Source organism: Carcharodon carcharias, chromosome 2 (assembly GCF_017639515.1).
Source record: "Carcharodon carcharias isolate sCarCar2 chromosome 2, sCarCar2.pri, whole genome shotgun sequence".
Classification (NCBI taxonomy): domain Eukaryota; kingdom Metazoa; phylum Chordata; class Chondrichthyes; order Lamniformes; family Lamnidae; genus Carcharodon; species Carcharodon carcharias.
The window spans coordinates 93806357-93826712 of record NC_054468.1 but is presented as its reverse complement, the minus strand read 5'-3'; the positions used below and the strand labels follow the sequence as shown (position 1 = coordinate 93826712).

The 20356-nt window shown below is 41.1% G+C and overlaps 1 protein-coding gene across 1 annotated transcript in view; it reads left to right on the top strand.

Moving 5' to 3' along the window:
* The window catches only part of pask (PAS domain containing serine/threonine kinase), a 137868-nt gene that overhangs the window by 114124 nt on the left and 3388 nt on the right, over positions 1-20356 (top strand). Inside the window, exons 12-19 of the mRNA XM_041205884.1 lie at positions 3040-4376; positions 7544-7716; positions 8745-8912; positions 10099-10224; positions 10769-10903; positions 12125-12324; positions 13551-13684; positions 18966-19109. Of these exons, the coding sequence (XP_041061818.1) occupies positions 3040-4376; positions 7544-7716; positions 8745-8912; positions 10099-10224; positions 10769-10903; positions 12125-12324; positions 13551-13684; positions 18966-19109 (2417 nt within the window). The remainder of the gene's footprint in view (positions 1-3039; positions 4377-7543; positions 7717-8744; positions 8913-10098; positions 10225-10768; positions 10904-12124; positions 12325-13550; positions 13685-18965; positions 19110-20356) is intronic.

Genomic DNA, 20356 nt, shown 5'->3' with positions numbered 1-20356 from the left:
GGGAAATCATGTTTAACAAACTTATTGGAGTTCTTTGAAGCAGTAACGTGCTGTGGATAAAGGGGAGCCTCTAGACATACTGTACTTGGATTTCCAGAAAGCATTTGATAAGGTGCCACATCAAAGATTATTGTGGAAAATAAAAGCTCATGTTGTAGGGGTAACTTATTCTCCTGGATAGAGGATTGGCTGGCTGGCAGAAAACAGAGTATGCATAAATGGGTCTTTGTCTGAATGGCAGGATGTGACTAGTGTGGTCCTGCATGGGATCTGTGCTGGGGCCTCAACTTTTTACAATTTACATCAATGACTTAGATGAGGGGAGCGAAGGCATTGGAGCTAAATTTGCAAACGACACAAAGATAGGTAGGAAAGTATGTTGTGAAGAAGACATAAGTTTGCAGATGGATATAGGTAAGTTGAGTGAGTGGGCAAAAATCTGGCGAACGGAGTATAATGTGGGAAAATGTGAAGTTGTTCACTTTGGCAGAAAGAATAAAAAGCAAAGTATTACTTAAGTGGAGAATGATTGCAGAATTCAGAGATGCAGAGGAATCTAGGTGTCCTCATGATGAGTCGCAAAAAGTTAGTATGCAGGTACAGCATGTAATCAAGAAGGCTAATGGAATGCTATCCTTTATTATTAAGGGAATTGAACGTATAAGTAAGGATGTTATGCTTCAGTTATACAGGGCATTGGTGAGACCACATCTCGAATACTGTGTGCAGTTTGGGTCTCCTTATTTAAGAAAGAATATAAATGCATTGGAGGCAGTTCAGGGAAGGTTTACTAGATTGATACCTGGAATGAATGAGTTGTTTTATGAGGATAGGTTGGACAGACTGGGCTTGTTTCTACTGGAGTTTATAAGAGTGAGGGGTGACTTGATTGAAGTATATAAGATCCTGAATAGTCTTGACAAGGTGGGTGTGGAAAGGATGTTTCCTCTTGTGGGTGAGTCCAGAAATTGGGGGCACTGTTTTAAAATTAGGGATTGCCCTTTTAAGACAGAGATGAGGAGAAATTTTTTCTGAGCGTTGTGCGACTTAAGAACTCTCTGCCCCCAAAAGCAGTGGACTGCAGCGATTCAAAAAGGCAGCTTACCACCACCTTCTCAACGGCAACTAGGGATGGGCAGTAAATGCTGGCCCAGCCAGCGGAGCCCACATCCCATGAATGAATTTTTTAAAATGTGGAAGTGGGGCCACTGAACATTTTTAAGGTGGAGGTAGATAGATTCTTGTTAGGCAAGGGAATCAGGGGTAGATGGGAATGCAGAGCTTGAAACACAAACAGATCAGCCATGATCTTATTGAAGGCTGAGCAAGCTTGAGGGGCCAAATGACCTACTTCTGCATCTATTTCATATGTTCGTATGCATTTATTTCAAACTTGATTTTAGACTTACTGAAACTTATTGAGGCTCAAATAGACTGAAATGAACAGTTTTTCCACACTGTAATAGATAAACTGAATAGATTGTCAATGCAAGTCCCTATGGCTGTATCGTGCTAGGTAGTATATGCCAGCATAGTGGTTAGGTTTCTGGACTAGTAGTGCAGATGTCTGGACTCATGATCTGGAGACATGAATTTAAATCCCATCACAGCATTGGGAAATTTAAATTGTTAGTTAAATAAATCTTTTTTTTAAAGAAAAAGTTAGTATTAGTACTGCTGACCACGACACTACAGATTGCTGTTTAAAAACTCATCTGGTTACTAATGTCTGTGAGGGAAGGAAAACTCATATCCTTACCAGGTCTGGCCTACACGTGACTCCAGACCCACAGCAATGCGGTTGACTCTTAACTGCCTTCTGAAATAGCCTAGCAGCCCACAGAGCTGTATAGGGATGGGTAATAAATGCTGTTCTTGCTAGTGATGCCCACAACCTATGAAAAACATTTCTGAAAAAATAATTTAGATTTAAAGGTTAGAAAAGCAAGTCTAAATATATGTTGATGAAATACCCCACTCAACATAACTCATCCACTTTCTTTAGGATTGACTGTTGTTTTAATTTTACAGATTGTAATTTTCACAGAATCTCAATGGCTACAACACAGAAGGAGGCCATTCGGCCTGTCATGTTTGTGCTGGTTCTCTAAAGGAGCAATTCACCTGGTGCCTCCCCCCCCCATCCACCTTCTCCCTGCAGTCCTGCACATTCTCCCTTTTCTGATAACCCAATTCCCTCCTGAATACCTCAATTGAACCTGCCTCCACCATACACTCAGGCAGTGCATTCCAAATCCTAACCACTCCCTGTGTGGAAAAAGTCTTGTCACCATTGCTGTTTTTGCCAATTACCTTAAATCTGTGCCCTCATGTTCTTACTCCTTCCACCAATGGGAACCTTTTCTCCCTATCTACTCTGTCCAGGCGCCTCATGATTTTGAATACCTCTGTCAAATCTCCTCTCAATCTTCTCTCCTGTAAGGAAAGCAGTCCCAATTTCTATTGTTATATTGATTTTCCAGGCATTTTGCAAGTTCAACTTAGGGTCAGGGACAAATTTCAGAGCTTTGTTTTACTTTGAAGTTTTGTTGTAGTTTTTATAAGATTAAGTAGTTAAATTAGGTATGGCCTGGGAATGGAATAAGCCGAATGACATTCTCCTGTCTATATTTTGTTATTTTCGCTTCACAATGGTCTATTCTGTACTATGGTTTTGTATCACCATTTTCTACACAAGCCTTGCTTCTGGCCTACTGAATAAGATGATTGAGTAGGAATAGTTTTGAGCTGTGAGAATTATTTACTAGAATCTGGGATGATAATATCTAAACTCATCTCTCCCACACTAAAGTTGTATCTCATCTCTTTGACTTAAATTCATTTCCAGCTTCTAGAAATCAAAGATTAATGTTAACTTTCCACTGAACCTAATCTCTGGCCACATTTGGAGATTTGAGTTTGTCTGGCATTGTGCTCCCATCACTTCATGTTAATATGTGCCACAATTTAAAATGCTTGTTTGGGTTTTTCTGATGTCTAGATAATGTACACCTTTTTATATTACCCTTGTCATTTCAGGCCTGGGAGTGATAACACAAATGAACTCATTGCCCAGGTTGAGCAGCATTACCCTCTGCGCCAGAGCAGTAGATCTTTGCTGCTTTTGGAAAGTACTGGCACACAGGATCTTCTCATGGTGCCATCCACGATGTCTCCTCAGACAAAACAAATGGAGAGCCATCCATCTCAGTTTAACGAGGTTGGTCCTAAGGAAAGCCAAGAGCGATTAATTCCAAAGGATTCTATGGAGACATTGTGCTGTAATGGTGTAAGTGGGTACTGTCCAATTTCAGTGGCATCAGCAGTTGTCTATGATGGAGTGGGTACATTACCAGGTTCACCAATTCTAAGTCCGCTCTTGTCAACATTTGGTACCCCAACCTGTCTGCCAGGAGATAAGATGAGCAGTTTGAATGGGGATGGCAACTTTATTAGACAGCATTGTAGCAATGTTTGTGGTTCCCCAGGGACTCCAACCCTGGATGAAGTGTGGCCTGGAAATAGAATTTGTACCCACAACACCCACCTGGAAACTTCAGAAATTAAATATGATGGTGATAAAGTTGTGTCTCTTAAGTGTCTCAGTGGTAAATGCAATGCTGTAGGTACAGCCAATAAAGGGAATTTGTGGCACACTCATGCACTCACTCTGCTACCTGATGACCGCAAAGAACAAATGAGTGCCTGCAATGGAAAGCAAACAAGAGATTCTCTGGATGGGCTAAATACTCAAGTGAAACTATCTGAGAGACAATGTACTCAGAGTGGCACAGAGGCTGAAAATGCAGCTGAGGCAGATGTAAACCAGATGCTGATCAGTTTCAAAGAGCTGGAGCTCAGCAGTGACTCTGAGCTGGTTTCTGTAGACCGGTCAGGTACTTCTTGTGCTACCTCAGAACTTCTCAGAACTCCATCTCCCTATGTGATAGATTCAGATCTTGAATCAGAACCTGAGAAGAGCAGGATGGATTCCCCTGCAGCTGGTTTGGAAGAACCAATGAGTACGGGTACCTCCTGTTGCAGTGACCAAAGTGGTGGAAAGTTAACCAGCCGATGCATGGCCGCATCAGAACAGTTCCCTCTTCGTTCCGTGGTGGCTGGTGATTTGCCTGAAGGATCAATTTACAGCCAGGGTGATAACCATGATGGTGAGGCGCTGAATTCCAAAAACCTCCCACTGTGGCATAGTCCTTGTCCGGAAATGTCCGAAATTAAGGATGTGTTAGAGGCACATGTGACATCAACACCAATAGCCCAGAAGCACTTGAAAAGTCAAGTTTCTTCAAGGCCCACCTGTGAAATTAATGAAGGGAACTACACTGGAAACTGCTATCACAGGGATGGTTCCAGGCTCTGTAAGTCATTTTAATGTTGTATAATCAAAGGTATCATAACTGAAACCTGGTGTATTTGATGTACTATTATTTAATATATATTTGATACCTGAAATATTTGATGCATTCACAGTTTGGACTGTTCTCCTGATATTGGACGTTGTGGAATTTTCATTCCTTGAAATGGGATTTTTTAGCTGGACGAGAGGGTTAGTAGACGTGCAGGCTCCACATTTCAAAGTGTCATCGTTTTTTACAAAAAGGAGACAGTCTTTTCATGTTCTTTTTCAGAGCTGGAATTTAGAAGCAAGTTCCAAACAATAATTAAACTGAGTAACCCCCAGACTTTGTTCTAGACTTGTGAGACTTTGTGGCAGTAAAGGAACAGACCACTATAAAAACACAGTGCACATTAGGTACCCTAACATTCCTGTTATTAGTTAAACCTGATGTAAAGGTCCTGGTATATAATGCTTCTGTCACTATGAAACGTTGCTTCTTTGGTTTACCTGAAATCTGCTCGTATTTGTATACATAAAAATCTTGCCTAGTCTGCAATCAATCTTGCATCTAATTGGCTCAAAAATTGTTTTCCTAAAACACTTGACAAATCATGACTGAACAGGTACAACCCAAAAAACAACAAATCACACTGAACAGGTACAGCCCAAAAAACAACACAAATCATACCTGAACAGGTACAGCCCAAAAAACAACACAAATCATACCTGAACAGGTACAGCCCAAAAAACAACACAAATCATACCTGAACAGGTACAACCCAAAAAACAACACAAATCATACCTGAACAGGTACAGCCCAAAAAACCTCACCAGACAACTGGGGGCAATACTTATCACTCAGCTCTGAAACTGCCAATTCAGTATTGGTAGTCAGCAAGAGGCAGAAATTGACCTTAGTGCAGTTGGTCCTTACACCTTCTGGTGGGGTGGGTGCGGTGAGGGGGTGAAGATTTTGTCCACCGTTTTGGTTGCCAGTCAGCTTGAGAGTCATAAAAAAACACGTTTTCTGATGTGAGAGAGAAATTTTTTAAAGTTAATAATTCACAGTATCATCCAGGTGTGGTTTTATTTTGAAGTTTGCCATGTGTTTGAAGCTCTGGCTCCTGAGGTTTGCTGTATGTTCTGGTCTTGAGTGAAGTGGAAGTCAGGCTGTCGGATTGAAAATTGATGATGGTTCTACATGTCACAACAGTGAACTTAATAAGCTGGGCTTCATGGCCTCTGACCTCGCTGAGGAGTCTATGCAGATGTATACAAGAAACTTAGTGGAATGAATAAATCTGAAATAAAGGGAGAGCCTCTAAAGGAGGTGCAGGAACAGAGGGACCTCGGTGTATACGTACGTAGGTCATTGAAGATGGCAGGGCATGTTGAGAGAGCAGTTAATAAAGCACATAGTATCTTAGGCTTTATTAACAGGGGCATAGAGTACAAGAGTAGGGAGGTCATGTCGAACTTGTATAAGACACTAGTTCAGCCTCATCTGGAGTACTGCGTCCAGTTCTGGGCACCATACTTGAAGGATGTGCAAGCATTGGAGAGAGTACAGAGGAGATTCACCAGATTGATTGCTGGGATGAAGCACTGTAGCATTGAGGATAGATTGGAGAGGTTGGGACCATTTTCCTTGGAGAAAAGAAGGCTGAGAGGAGATTTGATAGAGGTAGTCAAGATCCTGAGGTGTATGGACAGGGTAAATAGTGAGAAACTGTTTCCAATCAAGAGAGAGCATCAAGAACAAGAGGGCACAGGTTTAAAATAATTGGTAAAAGGAGTAAATGTGATGTGAAGAAAAAAATTTTCACCCAGAAGGTGGTTGGAATCTGGAACAAACTTCCTGAAAGGGTGGTGGAGGCAGGTTTGATTGAGGTATTCAAAAGGGAATTGGATTGCTACCTGAAAAGCGAGAATGTGCAAGATGGCAGGGATAAAGCAGGAGAGTGGGACTAGGTGGAATGTTCTTTCAGAGAGCCAGTGCAGACTCGATGGGCCAAATGGCCTCCTTTTGCACTGTATAGATGCTGTGATACTGTGAAACAATACTTTAGACCCATCAGTGTAGTAGAACCAGAGGGTGAGGAGAGTCTGTGAAAGGCAAATTTAGGACCAAGAATTCTTTACACTGAGAACGATCAGTTGGCATCCACAATGGATTCACTTGTGAAACATATGGATGTGTAATAGGAAATGGTAGAGTTGCTGTACTAGGAGGATAGAATCAAGTGGACTCTGGGATCTCCTTTATCCAAACCTATCTTGGGAATAACTTTAGATTGCTTTGTGGGTAGGACACAATGAGCTGCAGAAGCTTGTTCTCTTGTCGCAAGGACCCATATCTACAGTACTTGTGTATCAATCACCCTCCCTCCCAAACCACCAACCCCCCCCCCCACCCCCCGCCAGAAGAATAATGAGCTGATAAATTTTGTATTTACCATTTGAAACCTCAGCTACATTGATGTCCAACCAATAACACACACAATTGATAATGAAAACACAATGCTTTCAGCTCTAATTTTGAATCCAGTCCAGATTGATGGGCTGGAAATCAATCTCTTACAGCTGCCCATGTTTAATATGGTAGAATAAAAACAGAAAATAATGGAAATACTCAGCAGGTCAGGCAGCATCTGTGGAGGGAGAAACAGTTAATGTTTCAGATCTATGACCAATCATCAGAACCTGAAACACAGACCTGAAACGTTAACTGTTTCTCTCTCTGCTGATCCTGCCGAATATTTTCAGGAAAGCATCCCTACAACCACACCAACCCCCTCCACTTCTCTCTCTCTCTCTCTCTCTCTCTCCGCCCCCCCCACACCTTAAACCAGCTTATATTTCAACTCTTTCTTGGACTCGAACTCAAGTTCTGTGGAAGGGTCATGAGGACTCGAAACGTCAACTCTTTTCTTCTCCGCCGATGCTGCCAGACCTGCTGAGTTTTTCCAGGTAATTCTGTTTTTGTGTTGAGTATTTTCAGGGTTGTTTTTGATTCAGGTTTCCAGCATCTGCAGTATTTTGCTTTTATATTAAGTATGTGTTCATATGTTTGTGGTTAATGGCGGAATGAAGGAATGTGCAATAAGATCTGATGTGAGTAGGAACTGCTTTTTTTGTCATTTATTGATGCCATAGACTTGTGCAATCTGTATCTTTTTGTTCCAGGTATTGTGTTTCAGGTCAAATGTCTGGATTTACGAGATGGAGGAAAGTTGTATTGTGTGTGGGTGGTGCGTGATCATATTCAGAGTCGGAGAGAGGCTGCATTGAAGACTCTTTTAATGTCCAATCTGAACAGCACCTCTGTGTCTGCAGACCACTCTATCAGCCTGGGAGAGGTCAGTGTGTAATCATTTGTTCTGGATTTAGCATTTTAGTCAGTGCTGAGTTATTTTGTCCCAGAAGATTAAGCCATCTCTGGTAAATGGAATGGATGGAGGAATTGGTGTGATAAATACTCTGGAGATGGCTGTATCAAATCTCAGTGCTATGTGAAACTGAGGAAGACTAAGATGGAATGTGAATAGAATTTTGCTAGCCAAGGGTATTAAGGGAAATGAAGTCTGGGCGGATGATTAGAGCTTTGATACAGATCAGGCTTGAAGGGTGGAACAGGCTCAAGGGACTGAATGGCCTCCTGCTCCCATGTATCTTCAGTACGTGGAATTTCAAAGCAAGTCAATGCTTGAACAACCTAAAATGATTACTATATTACTTATGTTTTAAAGCATTAGTTTGACCATTACTGTAGACAGTTTTCACTTGCATATAACACCAGAAGTTCATTGCAGAGTTGAGTGCCCACTGTGGGAAGTGCAGAAAAGCCTTGAATAAACAGAGCCCCGTGTGTAGGTGAGAAATGCAAAGAGTCCATTGACAACACTAACCATCAGCTGTTCAAGCCTGGTTCAAGCAGCATTTTCTCCTAATAAGCAGCAACTTGGGTGTCAAACATGAACTCTTCCAACCTCTGTTTCCCTTTGCACTAGATGTCTGCATTGACCAGGTTAGTAAGTGAAATAAGCACTTTATAGTAAACAGTAATTTGGGACACTTTTTAAAAATTATTTTAATGGGACATGGGTGTCACTGGCTAGGTTAGCATTTTTATTGCCCATCCCTAATTGCCCTTGAGAAGGTAGTGGTGAGCTGCCGCTGCAGTCCATGTGGTGTAAGTTCACTCAGTGCTGTTAGGGAAAGAGCTCCAGGAGTTTGGATCTCTACAACTAAAACCCAAAACCTTATGGTGGGGAGCTAAATGCTTTCTGTCCCTCTTCAAATCAAAACCGCTACTTGGAATTATAAGTTTGCTCTGTAGAGTTCATGGGATGACATGTCTGACATGTGGGCTGCCATTCTTTTTTAGGCAATAATGGAGACTGCCAGATCGAATGGCTTGAAGAGTTCAGAGGATCTGGAAGCAGTGAAAGCTTGTGAAGGAGAATACTCTGAGTATTATAGCACACTTAGCCCACTGGGGAAAGGAGCTTTCGGTTTTGTGTGGACAGCCAGTCAAAAACTCAGCAAGAAAGAGGTATACACAGAGCTTAATTACTGAGTTGACACATGAAGCTCATTAAAAAAGAAACAGATCATGATAGCAACAGGCTAATGTAAAACTAAACTCAAATATTAGCACATCTGCTGCATAGACGAAGATGATTTTTACTTGTGGGATATGTAAACTATTTTATTTTTTGCAAAACAACCAGAGAGTTGATGAGAATTTTGGGTTTTATTTTACACAGTGGTGTTCTAATGATTTGGAATGCACTGTCTGAAAGGGTAAAGGAAGCAGATTCAATAATAATTTTCGAAGAGAAATTGGAAAAATATTTGAAATGGTAAGACTTGTGGGGCTCTGAAGAAAGAGCAGGGGAATTGAATGGACACAATAGCTCTTTCAAAGAACCAGCTCAGGCACAATGGGCCAAATGGTGGCCGCCTCTGATTAATTTGATTAGATTGTTTGGTTAGATTACACTCGTCACAATAATGGGTTGCCAGAAAACCTTAGAGCTACATTGTTGATGCTTAACTAATTGTGAACTGCTTATAACTGAAACTTTTTAGCAAGAACGGTGTATGGGATAGTGGTCTTGTGGACAAAAGACCCCATTCATAAACTGTGCTGAGGGATCAACTGGTTAAAGTTGCACCTTAGAGACTATGAAGATTATGGCTTCGATTCCTGATGTGTGTTGAGTTAGTGAATCTCAGCTAGAATAAAGACATGCAATTCACCTCAAGGTCCTGGTTTAGGGAAATCTAGCTAAAAGCATGGCTTGGGGAAATCTGGCTAGAATTGTCACTTCTAATTCTTACTGCTGAAAGTGTATGTGGACACCGGTCAAGTTTGAGTTTAGTGTTGTGTCCCTACAGTTAAATAACCTATTAACATTTTCTATGCTGAGGTATCAAAAGGGCTTTATTTTGCTGAGATCCTCGGTCCCATTAAGGATCAAAGCCTTCAGGAGAGAAGGGTCAGGAAGGGGGGGGGAATTTTTGTTGAAGGTCATTCATTTTCTGTGCTTCATTTGACTTTGGCTTAGATGTATGAGAGCTTTGTTTGCTTCCCCAACCTCCTACTGAGAACATGTCACATAGACATTCACAGCCTAGCTAGTTGCCCGCAATGATTGTCAGTGATAGTATGAAAAATGTTCAGCCAATATCATTGTTGTACAGTTTCTACATTTGTTTTTGTTTTGTGTCTCCAGGTTGTGGTGAAATTTATTAGGAAGGACAAGATTGTGGAGGACTGCTGGGTGGATGATGTGGACCTAGGCAGAGTAAGTCAAGAGATTGCAATCCTTGCGAGACTCAATCATCCCAACATAATTAAGGTCAGTCGCATTTCCTCCTGGTTCTTCTTTTTTAAATGTCTTTTTTATGTCTGTCTTCATCAAGATTCTGCTGCTGATCCACAGGAAATCATGTGAACAAATTTGCTGAATCCCACCAGGGGAGTGGGATCCTTTCTGATGATTGATACTGACAGTGTTGCCTTCCAATTTACTCCCTCCCCTATGGTAGCAGGAGATTCTCTATTTCAGTTCCTCTATGTACTGCTGCTTGTGATATGTGAACACATTACTTTATGGAAGTGCAAACTGTTAGCTGTATTTTCTTATGACTGAGCTATCATACATGCTTAACATTCTGAGCTGAGTGCTGTCATATTACTTGACTGGGGGGGCCACAGCGAGCAAACTGATTAGTGAAACTGCTCTTCAACCAGTGGTTCAGTTGGCATCCATTTTGGAATAGGGTAGAAAACAGTAGAGCCTAATCACCACTGACTTAACAGTTCTTTTTATTTTCAATTTATATTGTTCCTTACTGAAAGTACAACCACAAATTCAACAAGATACTTTATAATCCCTGCAGGTACTTGATGTGTTTGAGAACCTGGATTTCTTTCAGCTTGTGATGGAGAAACATGGAGTTGGTTTGGACCTCTTTGAGTTCATTGATCAACAGCCAGACCTAGATGAACCATTAGCAAGTTTCATATTCAGACAGGTACAGAGAGCTAAAGGACAATAGGTTCATAATCAGTTTTTTTACTCTTTAAGGGAATATGTTAATTTTGAACAATGTAAATAGTCATTAATATAAAGGCCAGCATTTCTGGTCTTGTGCCATTAAAGATCCAATTTATTTTTCATTCTAAATGTACATATTCTATATTTAGGATTTATTAACATGTTATTTCTGTATTCTATGCAACAAAAATCATGTGTGATGTTTAGGGAGTGATGGCTTGAGCAACTGGAGGTAGCATTTGGTTTCCACAAGAGCGGCTTAAACTATATAATCTGCAACCATGTGTTTGAAGAGGTTAAAGGGTAGGACCTGGAGACAGATTGAACTAGGGTTAGAGTGAGTGAGTGACTAGGAGAGCTGGTCTCTAGGAGAAGGGAGAATGCAGCAAAGGACATCATGCATCTCTAATAATAAAAACAGAAAATGCTGGAAAAACTCAGCAGGTCTGGCAGCACCTGTGGAGAAAGAAACCGAGTTAACGTTTCAAGTCCAATATGACTCCTCTTCAGAACTCATGAGGCTTTATCTTGGTCTCTGCATTTGGTGCTCAAAATGATAATGGTGTGGTTAGGAAAGAATGGTTTAAGAAGTTGGATGCTCAGAAAAGAGTGCCTGGATTGCTGTCCCAATAGGAGTTCCTGGAATAGTTGGTTGTTTTAGTTGGAAGCACCATAAATGATTAGGCCAGTGGTGCTCTCTACACTATGGGCTACATTCCTCAAACTTGAGAGAGTGACAGTGTAGGTGGAGAGGGGATAATGTCAGAGAACAAAGGCACGTACAATAGGCGAGGGAGCACACTTTAGCAGATCTGAGGGGTCATAATGATTGGAGGGCCAGAAGCTAGGGATTTGGGAATTTGAGATCAAAGTTGGAAGGATCCTGGGGTGGAGTTTTTTTTCCATTGCTAGTGTGAGAAAGATGTGGAAGTGATCAGTCATAACCTTTGCTGAAATTGAGGCCACAGATGCTGAGAAACTGTGATGGTGAAGTATAAGTCTTTACGCTTGTGTCAGATAGCTTTAAACTCTCTGCCACTGCTGTCTGATTCATGTTCGGTTTTTCTCCTCCCTCTATAATCTTGGTTTCCCAGTGGATACCCACCTGAATTCTGTCCTATATCTTGGTCATTTGCTTAGTTTCGCCTTTACACTTTCATAGTGTGTACTGAAGTGGATGGACCTATGTGTGTTGCAGATTGTGGCTGCAGTGGACTACCTGCACAGTAAATGCATTCTACACCGGGATATCAAGGATGAGAATGTAATTATTGATGAGGATTTCACTATTAAACTTATTGACTTTGGCTCTGCTGTGAACTTGGAGCCTGGGAAGGTTTTCCACACATTTTATGGAACGATTGAGTACTGCTCCCCAGAGGTGCTTATGGGAAACCCGTGAGTATTTACCAGGGAAACATATGGATGACAGATGTTGAACATAGGATTTTCATTTGACACACAAGGACTTTTAAATTCTCTTTCCTTGGTTTTGTCCATGGTTCCCATTTCCCACCTACGAAGCTTTCCTTGTTGCACGAAGGGTCAGGCCTGTGAAATCCTCTACTGTTGCCATTTATGCCATTCCATATTGACTTAATACAACCTTGTATTTTTAAATGAAGGACTTTCCGCTTGATGCTGCTCCTTCCCCTCCTGTTTCACTTCACTCTGGGCATTCCTATTGAGCAAACCTATAATTCATCTCTTCCTCCTTAGCTGTTCTGGTCCCACACATTATGTGGCCTCTGCAGTCCTGGTTTATGCTGCATTATGGTCCTTTTTTTAACAAAATTTCTTCCTTACATGCTAATCAGCCAGAGTTGCTCCCAAATTTCTGCCAATGTCACAGTGACCAAATGATTGTCTGTTGAATGGGAATGCTGTAGTGATTGCCATGGAGTCAAGGGCTCCAATTTATCAGGTTTGTTTTCATTTTGCTGTTCAGGGCCAACAAACGGGATAAACTGAAGCCCTTGGCTCCATAGTAGTCCCTACAGCATTCCCATTCTACAGACATCCAATACACCAGCTCCATAGTGATCAGCTTGTCCCACCTAGTTCTGACTGTGTCCTTGATAGAATCTACCACTGAAAATATATCACAAGTAAGAGGTCATGTTAACTAGTTTTATTTCACCTTTTGTATCAAGTCAAGATGCTTATAGCGGTATCTACCATACTGCAAAAGCTTGTTTGCTTGTGGTATAAATGCAGGGGAATTTATGGAGTAAAAATGGGAGCAAATGTGTCCTAATTTGTGCAATAAAATCATAAAACTGTTTATAAACTGTTTGCATATACTTGCACAATGTAATGGATATGTGAAAGATTCTTGTAAAATATAGTGAATATATACTTCTGAGAATTTAATAAAATAGTGTGTAGGAGGCAGTGGGTTTTCCATTTTGTTACACTTAGTAAATAGGTCAAATATTACCCCATGTTATACAGTATTGTTTTAGTGGTGAGGCTGATTGCTGCTGCAGTGTTTTACATCAATCTACTAAAAGTATTTTTGATGGTCTGCATCCAACATTAGCAGGCCTTTGATTTTGAAAAAGTGAAATTTTTGCTCTCTTGTAAATGAACTTTATGTTCCACGTCTTTTTGTCTATGTCCAGGTACTCTGGGCCTGAATTAGAGATTTGGTCCCTGGGAGTGACTTTGTATACCTTAGTCTTTGCAGAGAATCCGTTCAGTGATGTGGAGGAAACAGTGGCAGCTAAACTAAAACCGCCTTTTCAAGTGTCTGATGGTAAGATATATTCTCAATCTTTGAAATTTCACATTGAATAACACCCATTCGTAATCTGTACCATATGGATTTAGCCTGCTTAGTTTGCAGTTTCTGGGATTGAAGCACTAATGTACCTATTTTACAGTTTGGGATAATAATGTCATTGCATGTGCAATGGAAGGTTGGAGTGGCTGTTGGTGAAACCTTGCTTATTGATACCATTGTGTTTGTAGCTCATAGCCAACACATCAGCTTTTCACTTAGTTTCAGTGAATCTGTTTTGGTTTAGAGCATGTCAAGGCAGGGGGAAGACACAATGTGTTGCATTTGTAGTACTGGGATGAGGATGATGCTATGAGTTTGTTGGGAACACCCACTTACTTCATTGTCTATTTATACTGTTGTGAATGTACCTCAGTTATTACCCTGGACACCCTTTTTCCAAAAAGAAATCCTTTGTTATGCTAAATAAACCTTTAGCATAGTTCACTCTTCAAGGTGAAGATGACCTTGTCCATCATCTGAGGTGTTTGGTAGGGTTCCAGTGGGTAACTAGATGACTGTTAAGGCCGATCTGTGCCCGCAAGGTTCCGCTGCAGACAGGACAAGAGACCACAGACGATTGAGTTTTGGTTGGGTTCTATCATGGGATTTTCTCTCCTTGTGATTTTTATTTGGTTACTCTGAGTGCAGCAATCCTGGCTGAGCTTCTCCCAGGACTTGGGGTTGATATCAAAACTCCTAAGCAAAGCCTTCAGAGTGTCGTTTTAGCACTTCCTTTGACCTCCGTGAGACCGCACCCCAGACTCAAGCTCTCCATAGAGGATTCACTTGTATAAGCAAGTATCGGGTATTCTGGCTACATGACCAGCCCAACTCAGTTGTGATTTGTCTCAGTGTGGTGTAGATGCTTGGCATGCCGGCTTGGGTGAGCACCTCAGTGTCTGGTGTTTTGTCCTGCATCTGATCTTCAAAAGCTTCTGAAGGTAGCTCAAATGAAAGTGCATGAGCTTCCTGGCATGATGCTGGTGCACAGTCCAAGCCTCACATGCATAAAGCAGAGTGGGCAGGACTATTGTTCTAAAACTTACTCCTGTTCCTTTCCAAACTTTTGCTTGAGTGAGTGTGCTGACAGGTTCTGATCATGGACTGAAACCTTTGGCTTGAGATCAGGCTTTCCTGGAGCAGGCAGTTTTATTTGTGCTGATCATAAGGCCAAAGTTGATGCATGCATTGGAACAGTTTCATGCTACATTATATATGCTGTTCTGATCTGGCAGCTAGTGCACAGTCATTGGCAAACAGTATGTCCTTGGTCTTGATCCTTGATCTTTGCCTGAAGACATCTCAGATTCAGCAGCTTCCATCCATGCAATACCTGATGTCGATGCCAGGATCACCATCATGGAAGGCATCAGAGATGATGGCAGAGAAAATCATGCTGAAGAGGGTTGACACTGGCACGCACCCCAGCTTAACTCCATTAATGACTGGAAACGGATCAGAAGATTCAGCATAATCCAAGACACATGCGATTAATCAATTTTCATCCATTAAAGAAGAAGCAATCGAAGGCTGCTTCAGGTTGCCATCAACTATTCTCTTGATGACCCTCTGTTAAAAACATCAAAAGTTATTAAACTTCTGTCTAGCAGCAAAGATCCAGAAGCTGATGCTTTCCCAGCTGAGGTCTACATGGCATGGAGATCAACGCCTGGTCAAGCAGCTCACTCAATTCTTCCAGTCTATGTGGGAGCAAGGAATCATCCTGTAAGAATACAAAGATACCTCCACTGTCCACCTATACAAGTGGTAAGAAAGTTGCCAATCTTGCAACAATCATGGAGGTATCTCACTCCTCTCCATTGCTGGCATAATCTTTGCCTAAATCCTTCTGAACTGCTTATTGCAACATCTCGGCCAGTATTTGCTGCTACAGAGTCAGCGCAATTTCAAAGGGTTGAGGAACCACTAATATGGTGTTTTCAGTTAGCCGGCTATGGTAGAAATGCCAAGAACAGAACGTGTACCTGTACACCATATTTGTTGACCTGATTAAGAACTTCAACACAGTCAGCCGTAGGACCTTTGGAAGGTAATGGAGAAATTCGGTTGCCTGGAGAAATTTGGCTGCCCTGAGAAATTCTTCACAATTGTTTAACAGCTCCACGACTGCATGCTAACTAAACCTTTATAAATCAACACAGAAGGATTAATTGAATAACTCCTTCAAAGAGTCAACACTAGCAAGATGGGCCAAATGGCTTCTTCCTGCATTCATGATTCAAACACAACCTATTTGATGTTAACACAGGATGTATTTCTCAAACCTAGTAGTGAAAATTCAAGAATAAAAGAACAGAAAATGCTGGGAATACTCAGCAGGTCAAGCAGCATATGTTGAGAGAAAAACAGAGTTAACTGGCTGGATTTCATGGTGAATGATGAAGCGACAATGCTTATCACTAACCTCAAACAAAGCTGCCCAAAAAGATCTAACAACCTCTGTGGCATGGATTTCATGTTTTCTGATGTCAGTTTGAATCTAGCATCAAGTCAAAAGAATCTCCAAATGTCCAGCAACAAAAATGTCATCAAATAAGATAAGCAGCCAATCACATTGAAGTATTCTCACCCCTGGCAAATCAGGAAGTTAAAAACCTCTGACTCTCTTCACTTAATTTATTCATGATTGATGCATGCACTTTGGATTAAGTTATTAGAAGTTAAGATATCATAAACTTTAAAAAAAAGATTATTTTAAAAATGTGTGGCATTTCTTATAATGGAGAAATTTGACAATCAAAAAATTACGCTTTCAAGGCCAATGAAGCTGTTTAGTAGTAATTATGAACTTAGTATATTGTTAAAAACCCAGTTGCACTTCATTAAATAAGTGTAACTTTATCAAGTGTTTTTACAGTGAGACTGAAAAGCATTAAAGTAGAAGTTCTTGTCAGTTGAATGATTTCTAATTCATTGCAGTTTGGAGGGGACTTCAACAGTGCACCTCCATGGGGAAGCTTAGAATTACTGACAACTTCTGGATTTTCATGTTTAACTGCGCACTTGCAGACTCTGCAAGTTGCTATTGGTTTCAGAGGATTAATGACAGTGAATGCTGACAGATTTGTTTTCATTACTATCAAAAAATGCAGGATAATGTTTCAGATGTGTGTGTGTGTGTCTCTCTGTCTCTTCCCCTTCCCTGTCTCTTCACAGATGCACCCTGATCGGTTGGACAATTCCAGCATTTTCTGTTTTTAATTTCAGGTTTCCAGCATCTGTAATATTTTGTTTTTTATTTAGTGGAAATTCAAATCATTTTTCTAATGCATGGAAGTAGTGTTACTCTGAAAACAGTCAATTCTGTCTGTATTGCGGAGCAGGAGCCAAACACTTGAATAAAGAATAAAAGCAAAATATTGTGGATATTGGAGATCTGAAATTAAAAACAGAAAATGCTGGAAAAACTCAGCAGATCTGGCAGCATCTGTGGAGATAAAAACAGGGTTAATGTTTCAAGTCTAATATGACTCTTCAGAACTAGGACTTGAACAAGGAATTGTTTTGTTCAACTATTTGATTAATGTTTAACCATTTGGCACAAACAAAAAGTTACTTCCTGTAAATCTGTCTTTTATTTCTCCTCCAATGTATTTGTATCTCTCCCTTACAATTGTGTTGCATTCTTTTCTTTTCCTCTCCCTCCATTATTCTAGCTATACCTGCTACCATACTCCTTTGAGGATTACTGTAAAAGCTGAATTACTTGCCAGCAATTTCTATTGATAATGTTATGAATAGAAATCATAGATATTTACAAAGCCATTTGACCCATCGTGTCTACATTGGCCAACAAATAACCATCCAGCCTAATGCTACTTTCTAGCTCCTGATCCAGAGCCCTGTAGATTATGGCAACTTCAAGTTCATATCCAAGTATGTTTTAAATGTTATGAGGGTTTTTGCCTCTATCACCTCTTCAGACAATGAGTTCTAGATCCTCACCACCCATTGGGTGAAACAATTTCCCCTCTAAACCTTCTACCTCTTATTCTAAATCTATGCCCGCTGGTTATGGACCCCTCAGCAAAGGGGAATCCGGCCTTCTGTCTAGACCCCTCATAATTTTATACACATCAATTTGATCATTCCTCAGACTCCTCTGTTCCAAAGAAAGCAACCCTAGACTATCCAAGCGTTCCTCATAAATAAAATTCTCCAGTCCAGGCAACATCCTCGTAAGTCTCCTTTGTAATCTCTATATTTTAATCACATTTTCCTCTAGTCCACTGACCAGGACTCCATCTGTGTCCTAACTAGTGTTTTACATATTTAGCATAACCTCCCAGCTGTTACTAACCATGGCATAGAATAAAAGGGCAAGTATCCTGTATCTTGACCATCTTATTGACCTTTCCCACCACCCTCGGATCTATGGACAAGCACTCCAAGGTCCCTCTGTTTTTCTACACTTCTCAGTCTCCTACCATTTATTGTGTAATCGTTTGCCTTGTTACTCTTCCCCAAATGCATTACCTCACTACTCTGAATTAAACCCCATTTGTCAATGTGCTGCCCACCTGACTAATCCATTGACATTTTCCTGCAGTCTCCTGCTTTTTTCTTCATTATAAATCACAGTCAATTTTTCTATTGTCTGCAAGCTTAATCATATCCCCTACATTCCAATCCAAATCAATCCAAGGGACCTAGTACTGAGCCCTGCGGAAGCTGACAGATTAATGAAGTCTTGAAAAAAGCACTTTTTGCTTGTCACATTCTATTGTTACACCTCAATCATTAGTCATTTGTGGTCTGACTAAGGCAGCTTCTGATCGCATTCTCCCTTCTCCAAGCCATTCTGTTTTTGCTTCTCTCTTCAATGCTCCATATGATCTCCTATTGTTCAGGTGATCCAGAAATATCCTTGTTTTCCCTTCCATCTTTCCTTTTACAGCTCTTTTACTATCCCATCACTTCTCCGAACAGCCTCAGTTGTCATCAAGCAGCATTTTGTCTGACTCTAAGTAAAGCTACAGGACATCTAGTCATTTATTATGTAATTGAAATACATAATGCAGACAAGCAAGTAATGGATTGTCAGAGAATATAAGGATACACAATATATAGTACTTGCCCTTAGCAACGCCACAAGTGGTCAATCAACAGATAAAGAAAATAAAAATGGTGAATGTGCACAGGGCCAAATATAATGCTCTCATTCATTGGTGCAGATACCCAGGTTTTGAGGGTTGCTGAATTCTTCCTTTTGTTTTTCTTCCCTTTTCTGTAGAATTTATAGATCTGGTGTCCCAGATGCTGCAGCCTGATCCTCTCCAGCGCCTGAGTCTAGAGGAACTATTGAAGAACCCGTGGGTGACACAACCAGTCAACCTGGCACTTTACACCTGGGAGGAGGTGTACTGCAGCAAAGGAAGTGAGTGTGGGACTTGAGTCCTTTTATATACAGCTGAGAATTGAGCAAGTGCCACCTTGCTTTTGGGTAAAGGGAGCAGGTCTGATAGGAACTGATGTCACACTAAGATGAAGAAGATTTTACCCTCCCAGAATATTAACGTAATCTTCTAGATTTTAAATAAACTCGGCAGCCTGGTCTCAATCACGCCACCTAATAGTTTATTCCAACAGTGAATCCCCTCTAGGTAAAGCATTTTATTCTTTTATACCTTGTTATTTTAGGAGATTACTATGTTTTACCTAGTTATCTGGAAAGGCAAAACTACAGGGGAATCTCTGAGTCAAACTCAGGCGCTATGAAATTCTGCTAGTGTCGAAGTTATCAACCGTTCCTGCTGGCAGAATAGCAAAAGCTATAGTACAGTGTCCGTGGTTAGCCAAAATTCTGCAGTGATCAATCCTGGTTAGCTGAACTTCTGTTTGGCACCGGCAAGAGAAATGAGGCTGAAATCATGCATCATGTGACCGCACTGACCAATCACAGTGGAGTGGTTGGACCTAAGCGCACTCAAATTTCCGTGAAGCGACTTGCAAAGTATGAGAGATTCTGCCATCAAGTTTGTCCACTATTCTGAAATACAAGGCGATCATCTTGGAACAGTTCAACAAGCATGCATTCTCTCCAGCAAGGAAGAGGATGAGAACTGCTGCCTAACCCGACATTGAAGAAGCTCTGCTTACTGTGGTGCACGGCAGCCCAAGCAGAGAAAGTTCCCACCCCTGGCCCAATCCTGCGTGAAAAGGAAGTCACCCTAGTAAAGAAGCTGGGCCACATGGAGTTCACCTTTAGCGATGGATGGCTGGACCAATTCAAGACAAGATACGGCATTGTTTTCCGCAGAGTGAAGGTGATGATTGGCCCCAAAATGGTCTCATCCAAGTCTTGAATAGGTATGCACAACGAGACATTTTTAACACGGATGAAACCGGACTGTTTTACTGTCTTTTGCCAGACCGCTCTTTGATGTTTAAGGGGCTTATGTATAATGGCGGAAAGCGGAGCAAGGAATGTGCCACCGCTATGCCAACATGGATAGCACCAAAAAGTTGCTGCCACTAGTGATAGAGAAGTCCAAGAAGCCTTCCGGTTCTGCAGGGCTTAGTACTAGGTCCCTTGGGTTTTGTAATATATCAATGATTTGGACTTGAATGTAGGGGGTATGATTAAGAAGTTTGCAGACAAAAGAAAATTTGGCTGTGTAATTT